General features: G+C 48.2%; 1 protein-coding gene across 3 annotated transcripts in view; it reads right to left on the bottom strand.

The window, feature by feature from the left end:
* The window catches only part of MAPK4 (mitogen-activated protein kinase 4), a 136,636-nt gene that overhangs the window by 7,726 nt on the left and 115,646 nt on the right, over positions 1 to 13,264 (bottom strand). For all 3 annotated transcript variants that reach the window (XM_019721748.3, XM_019721742.3, XM_074339972.2), the window contains exons 3-4: positions 1,753 to 1,897; positions 130 to 291 (exon numbers count right to left, since the gene is read on the bottom strand). In XM_019721748.3, coding sequence (XP_019577307.2) covers positions 130 to 291; positions 1,753 to 1,897 — 307 coding nt within the window. The remainder of the gene's footprint in view (positions 1 to 129; positions 292 to 1,752; positions 1,898 to 13,264) is intronic.

Genomic DNA, 13,264 nt, shown 5'->3' with positions numbered 1-13,264 from the left:
CTTAAGTCATAAACACTTATTGTCTAGGGACTATGTTTGGTCCTTTGGAAGGAGACCACCTGCTCCCGTCCCCACGGTGATGCCAGAGAGCAGCCTCCAGATGCTGGCCTGGCGGTCAGGCTCAGGTACCTTCACTGTTCACCTCGGGGAGCAGCTTGCGCAGTGGCCTCTTCACCTCCCAGGTGCTGTTGACGAAGGAAGGCATCACCTTGAGCAGCTCGTCCTTGTCCTCCTCCCGGATCACAGGGATGGTCTCCAGGATGAGCTGCATCTGCTCCAGCTCGTGAGCTCCTGGGGACGCAAACACCGGAGGGTCACTGTGCTGCCCATGTGACTGGATGTGTGGAAGCCCCAAAGCAGCTCCAGGTGGCCTGGGAGCAGCACTGGGCTGGGAGCCAGGGGCCCTAACTCTGGCCTTCACTCTGCCACTAATTTGCTGTGTGACTATGGGCAAGTTGCTTGCCATCTCTGGGGCTTGGCTTTGTCAATTGTCTCTGCCTCTGGAATGGAGTAGTCTGTTATACACCAAGTCAGTCAGCACCAAAGTGACAGGAACAGCTTGGTCCAAGGCTTTCTAAATGCTCTTTCCCATATGCCTCTCTGCTACCTTACTAGGTTGGGGAAGGAAGTGATTTTAAGGTTAGGAATGAGTCTTATCTTTTGGTTTCCAATTAGGATTCCAAAAAAAAGAGTCAGGAATAACAAATTGGGTTTGGGATGTGTCTTGAGCACAGTGCCTCTGGGCTCCTTCGGGCACAAGGAAGACAGGCTATGCTGGGTCCGTGGACTAGGATGGAGTCAAGAATTATTCATTCAACAAATAATTATCTATTGAGCACTTTCTCCCTGCCAGGCATCGTGCTGGATGCTGGGAATGAATACCACGCTCATCTGGAAGAAGCATCAGACTTGAAGCATGTCAGAAACTCATCTCGTCTTCTACACCCAGCCAACCACTGAGCTCTGTGTCAGAGCTTTGGCACTGCCGGTGTGGTCAGGGCTGTCTCCTTGCTGTGCCGCTCTGACCGCCAGGCCACTCGTACTTTAATTACTTCCATTTTTCCTCTTGTATGAGTAGACTTTCCACCCAGCTCTACCAGGTTGAATCCTCACCCCAGCCTCTCCTTCCTCAAGGAGTCCCCCTGACTCATCCCGCTGCACAGAGGGCCCAGCCCTTACCCCTGATTCTCACGAGATTCCAGTCTGCCAGAAGCCGGTGGCCCAGGAGGGGGCTGTTCTGTATCCCCACCCCTCACGATGCCCTTTGTGGCACTAAGCATATGCAAATGCTGTGAAGACCAACCCAGAGAGTGCCTACAGCATCACGGTCTGCTCTCAAGGAGTTCCTCCGATCTCTCTCTATCGTGGGCTCTTGGAGGGTCATTTCAGGAACTCTGGGTGCCCCTTGGGGGGGTCCCCTCTCCAAATGAACACTCCAGATAGACTGCTCACAGTGGCAGGGACAGCGGAGAAAGAAAGGGGCTGAAAAGTGTAGGGTGGGTGTTTTCAAATCTCAATGTGTTTGAATACAAGTGGTTACTCGATTTTGAAAGTTCTGTCCTCAAAATGTTATTTTTAGCCTCTCTAACATTTTGCTTAAAATGCCAGTAAGGTGCCTCCCAAGTAGTGCCAAGGTTATTTCAAAGAGAAAGGCTAGCATATTTTGTGATTAGTGTGGTTTTTTGCACTCGGTCCTCTCTTTTTCTGGAACGATGTCAGCGGAGAAGGAAGGTGGCATGGTTAGTGACTTACCTGCAAAGAGCATTCTTCCTGTGAGCATCTCGGCCAGGATGCAGCCGGCAGCCCACATGTCGATGGCTTTGGTGTAGTTGTTAGGCGACAGGAGCAGACGCGGTGAGCGGTACCACTTCGTTACCAAGCCTTCTGACAGATAACCCTGGAAGGTGAAATTCCCGGTTCCATCGATTAGTCAGGCGCACATTCCCTCCCTCCCACGTCTCTTCTCCTTTCTCTTCACCTGGACACAGGACCCCTTTTAGGATCCTTTCACCTTGATCCTTTCCTGTTGATCTGGAAGGAGTATTAGGGAACAGAGGCCTGGTTAAGGGGGCTCAGGCTTGTTTGTGGGGTTCAAAACCTTGGTGAGATTCTCCTGTGTAGAAAGGGATGCAGGATACCAATATTTTAGAAGGAGTAATTTCCCATCCAACTTGATGTAACTACGCAAAACAAATCTGCCCTCATCTAGTAAAACACATAAATGGGAACCGTACTCTAGTTTATTATCACCACCAACAGAGTAATGCTCAGACACTGGAATTTTTTTAATCCAGTGACTGAATCTCAGAAACAGAGATGTGAAATCAAGACAGTTGCTTTGGTGCTGATGGTTAGAATTAATGGGGCTACAATACCGGATGCCAAGCCTCTGCTGAGAATGGATAAGGCCAGCTTCATGATGGATACAGATGAAGGGCATAGGAAAGCAGCCCTAAATGGCAGGGTGCACACAGCTTTGGTTGGCCCAGAGGGTTCTGGGAGTTGTACAGAATGTCTTTTGGGGGATAGATGTTCTAGCTGATTTCAGCCACTGCTCAAAGATTTGTGGTCTGGGATGGAATTCCCTCTAAGAGATACAGTGATGACATAGAGGTATTTTAGCACAGATAGGAAACTACAGTTGACCCTTGAACAATGTGGCGATTAGCGGTGCTGACCACCACACAATTGAAAATTCACGTATGACTTAAGTTGGCCCTTTGCATATAGTTGACCCTTGAACAACGCAGGTTTGAACTGCGACAGTGAGAGTCAATTGAAAACTCGGCGTGTAAGTGGACCCACACAATTCAAACCCACGTTGTTCAAGGGTCAACAAGGCAATTTGGAAATAGTTCTCTACCTAATTCAGAAAGCTGGCCCCAGAGTGAAACCTGGGAAATGTCCATTTGGAATACCTGCACCGTCTCTCTAAAGTGAGAAAATAGACCCATTTGGGATTCAAAGAAACAATTCAGACAGAGGGGATCCAATGTGAGGTTCTAGGGATGGTCTTGTGATCTGCTGATGTCATTCCCCCTTTAGCATTCGAATTTTCCTTTTTACTGATGTGTAAAGCATCACAGACCCAGGTTAGAACAGATGAAAAGTTAGGAAGCCCAAATACTCAGGAGTTTTTGATCAATTAATCCGAAATCTCTCCCTTTGTTGATCAAAGATTTATTAAGTGGTTAAAACCTTTTGAGAGCCCTAAATTATGACAGCAATTTTCTCTCTTCCGTACCACATATTTCTTCAGCGTAGGGCCTCAAACTGGAAGGAGGAAAAGAGAAAAACACCTCTTAGCCAGAAATGACTATTCTCCAGCCTCAATGCTCCCACCAAAATGAACTCCTTACAATGTTTTAAATGTACCCCTCCTTCTCTCTCTTGTGAGCCTCTGCATGTGTCTATTCCATGGATGGAAGTCCTCACCCGTACTCCCCTACCTGGCTGAGTCACTCAGGATGCTTCCTCTCAGCAGCTTCCTGACTCCTTGGGATGAGATTGGGTGCCCCTCCCAGGAGCTCCAGAGTCCCCGTTTTGTTACTGTTTCTTTACTTCACTGAAGTCTCCCACTTTCCGGACCATTAGACTACATGCCCCTAATGCCCATTTTCCTCATTGCTTAGCCCCAAGTCTGTCTCCTAGGAAGTGTTCCATAAACGCTGTTGAATGAATGAATAAGAAATTGAGGTATAATTTACATATAGTAAAATTCACCCTTTTTAGTGTACAGTTCTATGAGTTTTGACAAAAGCGTAACCACGGGCACGATCAAGATAATATAACAATTTCATCATCGCGAACAATTCCGTGTCCCCTTCTTGTCACCCACCCCCAGCCCTGCTCCCTAGGAACCACTGTTTTCTGTCTCTCTCATTTTGCCAGGTTCAGAATATCATGTAAATGGAATCACAGTATGTAGCCTTTCGAGTCTAAATTCCTCCACTTAGCATAATGCATCTAGAACTCATCCACAGTGTTGTATATACAGAAGTTTGTTAGGGGTTGAAGTTTAATTCTAAAAATTACAGAGAGAAGCCAAACTGTAGAACATCACTTCTGGGTGGGTGGGTTATAAATAAAGAATGGTATGATTTCTTTTCCAGTCAGAAGCTGAGACAGTCGGAGGAAGACTAAAGCCGAGATCACCCAGAGGGGAGGTGACTTAAGGTAAGTTTTCCTTGATATGTAAATGAGCAGTCCTTTAGGGACCTGCCTATCTGCAGCATCTGAGAGCTGAAAACAAGTGGGGGGCTGCCTTCTGAAACACCTGCCCTGAAAGTGAAAGAAAGATGTTTGTTTGGGCAAGGCTGCATCTGGGCCAGAACGATGAGCCCGGCCATGATGGCAGCTGAGAAAGTTAACCCCTGGCGCTTTCTTACCTTTAAATGAAAACCAAGAATCTGCTGGATTTTTGTGAACTACTAGCCGCTTCCCTATGCTTACTTGTCTCTCAAGCCCTTTGGACACATAAACGGGATTTACTGATGTGTTTCAGAAGCCACAGGACAGAGAATCTGGGAAATGTCTTCTGCCAGGCTCTGAAGCAAGAGGAGCCCTGGGGGAGAGGGGACAGGAACACAGGGGTGGCTCCCTTCGTGGATGGGTGGGGCAGACACGGGAGCCCAGGGTCCTACTCTCTGCTGAGAGGAGCCCTGGGTGTCTGGGTGGAAGAGGCACGGGGGCACAAAACATGATACTGGTGATTTAAATTCAAGAGAGGAGTTTCCGTCGAGTGGATGGGGCGAAAGTCAGAATTTTCTAGAATAAAAAAATTCTTTAAAGAATACCCCGGAGTGGAGACTCAATTTTATCAGAAGGGCTCATACATCAGTAAGTATGTTGACTACACAGAAGTCCTCACATGGCTTTCCTGCCTGAGACTGCAGAGAGGATAGTTTCAGATCCATTTGTATGTGGAGGACCCTGTCCTCAGTGATCAGACCTGGTCTCCAGGGGGTGTACCCATCCGCAGGCTGACAGAGGAAGAACTGGGTGGGACAGGACACATGCGTGGTACATCGTCTTGTGGGCCGCAAGGCATCACTGCTCTGAGGAGACACGATGCCAGCATTCTGTCATTCTCTGTGGCCTTCTCTCAGCATGCAAGAGGCAAGACTGGAATTTCCCTTTCCCAGGTGTCCCTTTCCTCCTTCCACCCTGTCCCTTGGTGTTCCCAGTGAGAAGCTGGCTCTGGAGGTGCCACTGGGAGGCAGTTGGATAGCGTTTCTTATCCAGACCCTGTTACAGCGGCCTTTAAGGGTTTCTCAGCATTTCCACCAACCAGCCCATCTTGCTGTACTTCTGGAGTCCAGTACAGCCAAGGGGAGGCTTGGACTTTGAAAACTTCAACGGGAAATGATCTAGCAGCAGCTGCCCTGGGAAGAGGATAATTAGGGGCCCTTAATAGATCTAGAGGGAAGGTGTCATTAAAGCTCTGAGCATTCTCTTTGCAGAGGGAGCAGGGGAGTGCAGAGTCAGTCCCAGCTGCCTGCCAGGGAATTCAGGAAGCCTCGCTCAAACTCACCCCCAGAAGGGTGGGCACTCAGCTGGCTCCCGCTCTGTGTAGCTTGCCCTCTCTATGCCTCCACCCTGAGCCTGATCTCCTAGGTCTGGGGGTTAGAAGGCTAGGGGGGAAGGCATGACCCAATAAACTCCTACTTCACCTGTTAATGATAATGTACCTCCTGGCCCCTCGCAGGGATGGGACAAACTTAAAAGGGGACATTCTCCCCAGAGTAAAAGCCTAGTCAACTGTAGCTCTCTCTCCTCTCTCTCTCTCTCTCTCTCTCTCTCTCTCTCTCTCTCTCTCTCTTTCTCTGCACATGGTGGTGGGGGTGACAGGGTGGGAAGACTTGTCCTCCCCTCCTACGGAATGGATGCTTCCAGGCCAGGACGGTCGGGGGCTATGACAGCCTCACCTTCCCAACTAGATGCCTACGGCATGTGTCCTGGGAGCCACGTGTCCTCCCTGTATGGTAGAAATGAAGATGATTAAGATCATCCCTGATTTCAAAGCGTGTATAATGTAGTTAAAGAGACGAAAAACTCCGTATGAAAAGACGATCAGCAGGCCTAGGAAATGATCTCAGCCCACATTTATGTAGGACTTGTTCTTGGCCGGGTACTGCGTTCGCATTTTACATGAATTCACTCGGCAATCCTTCCGTCAGCCTCTCGCTCGACGAGGGCCCTTCACGGGGTAGGACGCAACCTGCCCAAGGTCAGGTGACTGGGGGGTGGCCCCGGTGTCTGGCTGCAGAGCCCATACTCCGACCTGTACGCTGCTGGACCTCCACTGCCTTGCATACTGGATAAGGTCAACCGGAAGCAGCAAGGAGAGGCGTGCTGGAGTGCGGGGGTGGGGTGGGGTGCGTGCTGCCCTGAGGTGAGTCAGTGAAGGCTTCATGGGAGGGAGGTTTGAGTTCGTCTTGATGGATGAGGACATCTTAGATAGCTGTGCTGAGGAACTTTCGAGGTGGTGATATAGAGCCAATGTAAGTACAGCTGAGGGGGTAGGAAGACCTAGAATATGCTCAGGGGACAAAGACATCTGGACCTGTGGACAAATGGGACATGGGGTAGGGGCCAAGAGTCAATGGTCCCCAAGGATCCACTGCATCAGAATCGGGAAGTGCTTGTGAGATGTGCACGTGGACCAAAGCTACTGACTCCAGAGTCCTCCATCTTGAACGGGCTCCGCAGGGAACCCGTAAGCTCCCTCCCAGTGTGAGAACCCCAGGAAGAACAAAGGGAGGCATGGAAGGTCTCAGAGTGGTAAAGGAGGGGTCATGGGCAGGATAGGAGTTTCAGTGCAGGCTGTGGAGGGGCCACGTGTCTCTGTTTTTCTCCTTAGCCCTGGGCAGACCTGCACCACCCTGTGGTAGGGCCCCAGCTGAGTATTGCAAGTGGGAGAGGCTTTCGTGGAGCAAGGAGGTTGCAGGCTCTGCACTCCCTGTCACTCGCAACCTGGAGAGGCTTGCAGCGGAGCTGGCAGCAAAGATACTGCTCTCTGCTTTCTAATCCCCTCAGAATATTGACTATAATTTAATATTGACTATATATATATATATATATATATATATATATATATATATATTCACAGGATGTGGAGTACAAAATATGGAATAGAGTCAATGGAATTGTAGTAGCTATATACGATGTCAGAGGGGTAGTAGATTGGGGGAGGGGGGTAACCACTTTGTGAGGGGTGTAAATGTGTAACTATTACATTGTTTTGTGCACCTGAAACTAATAAAAAATAAAATAAATAGAAAAGATGCTGCCTCCTGATAGCAGGGGATTAATGGGCTCAGGAAGGCCCTGGGCAGCACATTTCCTTGGAAGGGGGTATGAATACACATACGCACCCTTGTCTGATCTAGAAGAAATTAGGTCAAGTGAAAAAGAGATCAGGCTATGGAGAAGTAAAACTTTTAGCCTTAGGGGGCAAGTGGATGCTGTTGCATGGATGCTGTAATTCTTTTTTTTTCCAATTTATTGGGGTGACAATTGTTAGTAAAATTACATAGATTTCAGGTGTACAATTCTGTATTACATCACCTATAAATCCCATTGTGTGTTCATCACCCAGAGTCAGTTCTCCTTCTATCACCATATATTTGATCCCCCTTACCATCATCTCCCACCCCCACCCCCCTTACCCTCTGGTAACCACTAAACTATTGTCTGTGTCTATGAGTTTGTTTCTCATTTGTTTGTCTTGATCTTTTACTGTTTTTGGTTTATATACCACATATCAGTGAGATCATATGGTTCTCTGCTTTTTCTGTCTGACTTATTTCGCTTGGATGCTGTAATTCTTGTGGAGAACTGGTAGGTGTGCTGTGGAAATCAAAGGCATGTCACACATAGAATGGTGAAGACTGGGCACTTTCATGCTGGAGAACATGGTTGCGGAGCATGAGAGCTGCCTTTATACATTTGCAAGGCTATCATACTGACAAGGAGTTAAGCTTGTTCTTGAAGTCTCTGGGGACAGAGAAGAGGCTAAGTGTGAGATGGAAACCTATGCAGTATACGATGCTAACAGCTAACATGTATTGAGCTCCTCACACTGCTCTATATGGATTAACTTATTTCATCCTTAAAACAACCCCATGAGGTAGGGACTCGCATTATAGTCATTTTACAGTGAGGAAATGGAGGCACAGAGAGGGTAAGCAACCTACCCACCGTCACACAGGTTGTAAGTGGCACAGCTGGGATCCAACCCCGGGCTGTGTGGATGTAGCACCTTTGATCTGAATATGGGGCTCTATTGCCTTTCACATAAGAGGGCTCTCTAAAGCCATCAGGGCTGTCCAAGGGGGCACTGGGTCCTAGACAGGCAGAGGCGTGGAGCACAGAATGGACAACCTCGTGGGCTGGGGGAGTGCCAACACCCACTCTCTTGGTGGATGCCAGAGCACAGCTTCTCAAAATTTGGGGTGCCCTCGACTACTCAGGGACTTGGACTTGTATTAAATGTAGGTATCATTTCCTCTGGCGAGCAAGGTGATGCACTGGGACTAGCAAGGCCTAAGATGATCTTTAATGCCTGCCCTAAGGATTTATGGTTGCCTTGCCCACGGGCCAGGCAGGTTTCTCCAACCCAGCAGCAGCCTGACCTACAACAGGGGATAATTCTTTGTGTTATAGACACTCATCAAAAGATCATGTAGAAAAACACCACCATCCCAGAGGCCCAGTTTAAGCAGAAATATACAGCTTCCCTCTCCACAGTCTTCTCCCTCTGAAGGTATAACTCTTATTTGTGCCAATGTCCGTAACAGGCATGTTAGCAGCCTGTTGAAAAAGCAAACACCACAGCCAAATCGTCTTTCTTATTGCGGACTCCAAACTCATTCTATTCAACTGATTTCTACGAAAATATGCAGCAGGGACTCTCTCAAGCTGAGAGAAGGAACACACAATCTTAAAAGCCCAGCACAGTCATTTGGTACATTCTGTTTATGCAGCTTAAATACACATGGGTGAAGAAATAGCACAGTTAAATCAGCTGCACTGACTTTTCATTAACTTCTAAGGTGCTCTCAATGCTGAGCTGCTGCTCCCACCCCACCCCTTTCTCACTCCATGGCCTGGGGGTCCTGTCCACTGAAATTTACCAGCTCTTCCCAGGTTTCCATGGAAATCAACCAAAAGCCCAGTTAAGTTCCTGTAGGCCTGTAGCCCACATGTGTTCCTTTTACTTAAAAAAAAATTTGATAGAATTGCTTTAGAAAAATTACATTTAATTGTGATAAAATACACATAATATAAAATTCACCATCTTAACTGTTTTTGAAGTGTTCACTCAGGTCAGTGGCATTAAGTACTTTCAGGTTGTGCAACCATCACGACCATCCGTCTCCAGACTCTTTTCATCTGGCAAAACTCAGTCTGTACCTATGAAACAACTCCCCATACTCCTTTCTCCCCGGCCCTTGGCAACCGCCCTTCTACGTTCTGTCCTTATGAATTTGATTACTCTACTTACCTCATATAAGTGGAATCAAACAGCATTTGTCCTTTGCTGACAGGTTTATTTCACTCAGCATAATGTACTTCTCCTTACTTTTAAACGCCAGGGAAATGAGAGCAATGAACTTGGGCTTCTTTTTAAAAAGCACTTTCTTGAAATGCCGTTGTCTTTTAATTCAACTAGAGCTTGCCGTCACAGATAGAAGCTTCGGACATTATCCTCAGGGCGCCCAAATCATGCGTGAACTCTGAATTCTATTACAGTTCAAAGACATGACAAAATGTTTTGTTTGTTCGGAGATGTACCAAGATCACCAGCTTTAATCCCACCATCCTCGCCAAGACCAGCGGCTGGGTTAATTACAGAGGTGGGTGGAGGGAAGGCTTGGTTCAGCTGCTTCAGCCTCAGTTTCCCCATCTGCTCGTGCTGCTGGACTCCAAGTTTTCCTCTGTGGGGCACTAGAATACTAGGATGCTGCATCACAATCAACGGCCCTCTTTAAGTGATGGGCCCTGCTGGGCTGAAGAGATGAATTTTTAATGGGCCCAGTCAGTCTGTGAGCAAAGGGCTCCTTTTAGGAAGATGCATAAACCGCCAGGCCATAAATAGATATTTGTCTCACTGACTTTCAAGGGGAAATCTGGTGGCACCCTAGAGCAGAGGCTCTCAAACCTGCTCCAGTTTAGAAGCACCTGGGGACTGAAGAAAATCCTGGTGCTCAGGCCACCTGCTGTACTAATTACATCAGAATCTCTGGGGGGCAGACCCAAGCATCAGTAGTTTTTAAAACTCCCCAGGCGATCCCAATGTGCGGCCATATTTGAGAACCACTGTCTTAGAGATCTTTAGTTCACCTGCTTTGGAAAGGTAAGCCATATTTTCAGTTCCCCAATTAGTGCCAGCTTCTATTTCCAGCTCCGTTGAAGAGGAGATGAATCCCTGAGTAGCCAGAAGTCTCTCCCAGACCACTGACGAATGGGAAGTAAAAATTTACTGGAAAATAACCAATAATAATAGCTGCCATTTACTGAGCACTTACAATATGCCAGGCACTGTGCCAAGGTGCTGCTTTATTATAAGGGCATTTAATGATCAAAATGACCCGATGAAAAAAGGAGAGAGGTGAATAACTTGACCAAGGCCAAATAAGGTAATAATTGGCAGTGCTGAGGTTTGATCCCGGCAGTGAACAAAACAAAGTCGCTGTGATCATCCAGCATCCATTTTAGTAGGAGAGACAGCTGAACATATGAATGTATACTATGTCTGGTGGAGGTAGCACTAGGAATAAAAACAAAGCAGGGTAAGGAGACAGAGTGATGGAGGGCGTGGGTGGTCCAGGAAGGCCTCTATGACAAGGGGACATGTGAGCAGAGGCAATCAAGGGAGTGACCCCTGTGGCCATGTGGGGGAGAACATCCGAGAAGTTGACCTCTGAGCCCCAAGTCTTCCCTTTCTGTTCCCCCCCACCCCCATACGAAGGCAACATTCTTCATCTTTCTCCTGCCACCTGGCAACCCTTCCCCTCAGATCTCTCATTAATATCCAGGTATAAGTAACTGAGAACAGCTTGGGGGTGGGGAGGAAACTAATATTTGTTGAGCATTATGCACAAGAGTTTGCCAGCCTTAGCTCAGCTGACCTCATGAAAACAACCTCGTAAGGTAAGTACTTATTTTTTGCATTTTAAATCTGGGGGAATTATTGCAGGCCCATCCCCTCTGCCTGGCTTAGCAGGCAAGGCTTTGCGTCCCTGGACCCCTTTATCTCCAAATTCACAGCACATAGTAGGGGAGGCCCTGAAGGCAGGGACCAGCTGTTTTATCTCTATCTGCGGTGCGCAGGGTAGGTGCTCCCTTTAAATGTGGTGCACAAACGGGATAAAAACCTTAAGCTAAAGGAAATGATTGATATGCCCATGGTGGCATTTCAGGAATTCACCGCCAGTCAAAAGGAGATTATTTTGAAGTTTGTCGGTCATGAAGGTTGCCACCATGTTCAAGTTCAGTCCTCAGCAATCTAGGGGCTTCCTCAGGTGTGAAGTGTGGCTGTGGATTTCTATTTGACATTATCTTGATGTGTGGTAGCTGGGCCCCTTGGGCTACTAATCTCGCCGGAGGCCAGCCTGGCAGTCAGACTCAGCGCTTTACTACATCCCTTCCACTTCCACTCTCGAAAAGAAAGAGAATATTAATCCCAAAGCACTTCTGAGTAATGGGTGTAACAATAATGAATATTTGCCAGGTGCTCGCTGCGTGCTAGGTAGGCACCACCCTGAGCCCTGTCCGTATTCTTTTATTTGATTATCATGTCACTCTCACAAGGTGGGCACTGTTACTGGCCCTGCTCTACGGGAGGCCGTGGGGGAGGTCAAAGACACAGTACCAAGGTCACCAAGTCCCCCAGCAGACAGTTCAGTCCCCAAAGTTCCGGTCTTACCACCCCATTTCTGCTGTTCCCCTTCCGGCTGCTCACACACTCTCCCCTCACCAGAGATGAGAATTCTCCCCGTTCAGCTTGCAAAAGCATGCTCAAAATAAAAGGAAGTCCCTTGGGCTCCTTTCTCCGAAGGCTCTGGGTCTAAACCACCACCTTTGTTGAAGGTAACTAAGATGGAATCAACTGACTAAGAAAAATAAGCGGAGAATGTCTTCATGGTCTTGCTTGTTTCCATGGATGAAGGATCAGGGGGAACTCAGAAAGGTGTGGCAGACTTTAGAGCCCCCAGGTGGCTTAAGTATACAGATGGCTGTGGGAGGGGTCTGGCATTGGGCCCCAAATTGCTTACCTAAAGGTGTTAGAAGTTCCACTCTCACAGAGTCCTGCCAGGGGAAGGGGCCAGGTCAGTGCGGGGCTCCGGCTGGAGAAAGACCCCTGACCAGGGCCCAGCCTGTATATAGGAAGTAGCTGCCTGCAGAAGACGGTAGGAGCCAGAAAGCGCTGCTACCTCTGAATGTGGCTACTTGCCTATCCTGGTGTCAGAAAGTCTCACCTACAAAGTCACTGCTTGTGGGGACAGAGTCCCAGAGAGCAGTTTCCAGGCTCTCAGTCTCATGTGGAAAGGTGCTCACTCAGGTAGTAAATGGCCATCAACTGTGATTGGATGGCCATCAGCTGTGACTAGTTGGCCGTCAGCTGTAACCAGTGAGCCATTGGTCACTAATATAACTGCCATGGCTACGCTAGGAAAAAATGGGGGCTAGCAAGAAGATGGTGGCTGAGCCTGCAAGTGCGGATTGCAGTTAGAATGGCGGAGTGCGGGTTGCAGATTGCAGAGAAGTGGATGGGGTTGCAGATTGCAGAGAAGTGGATGGCAGGTTGCAGATAGTGTGGCTCCTGCTTCCTGTGTCTCCAACCCAGCCGCCAGCGAGACTACAGTGATGTGACTCCCCTATCTATGGCTCCGTGGATGTTCCTTTTTGGCCTCACCATATCCTGCGTTCTTATGTGGGGAGCGGGAGCTGAGACCCCGCATGATACCCTGCACGACACTACATTTATTAGAACAGTGTTTCCTGAAATGGGTTTACATCCCAAAGAAGCTAATGGGGGGAGATAAGCGTGTGTGTCCAAACACTGGTGGGACAGGTCGGTGACAACGAACAAGTGTATTTGTGGAGTCTCAGGGTCTCTGAGACGGGACTTAGGGTGCAAGACTCGCCACACCTCCTTGTCCACAAAACCGTTGTTTTCTAGGTGACTTGTGGGGACCAACCTTTCCCAGGATGCCATGGGAATACTGACTAAGGTCCTAGTTAACACATTTACCTG

This window comes from Rhinolophus sinicus, chromosome 4 (assembly GCF_057876585.1).
Source record: "Rhinolophus sinicus isolate RSI-liver-muscle chromosome 4, RSI-T2T, whole genome shotgun sequence".
NCBI lineage: Eukaryota > Metazoa > Chordata > Mammalia > Chiroptera > Rhinolophidae > Rhinolophus > Rhinolophus sinicus.
The sequence above is the reverse complement of the archived record's forward strand: the minus strand, read 5'-3'. Positions and strand labels throughout refer to the sequence as shown.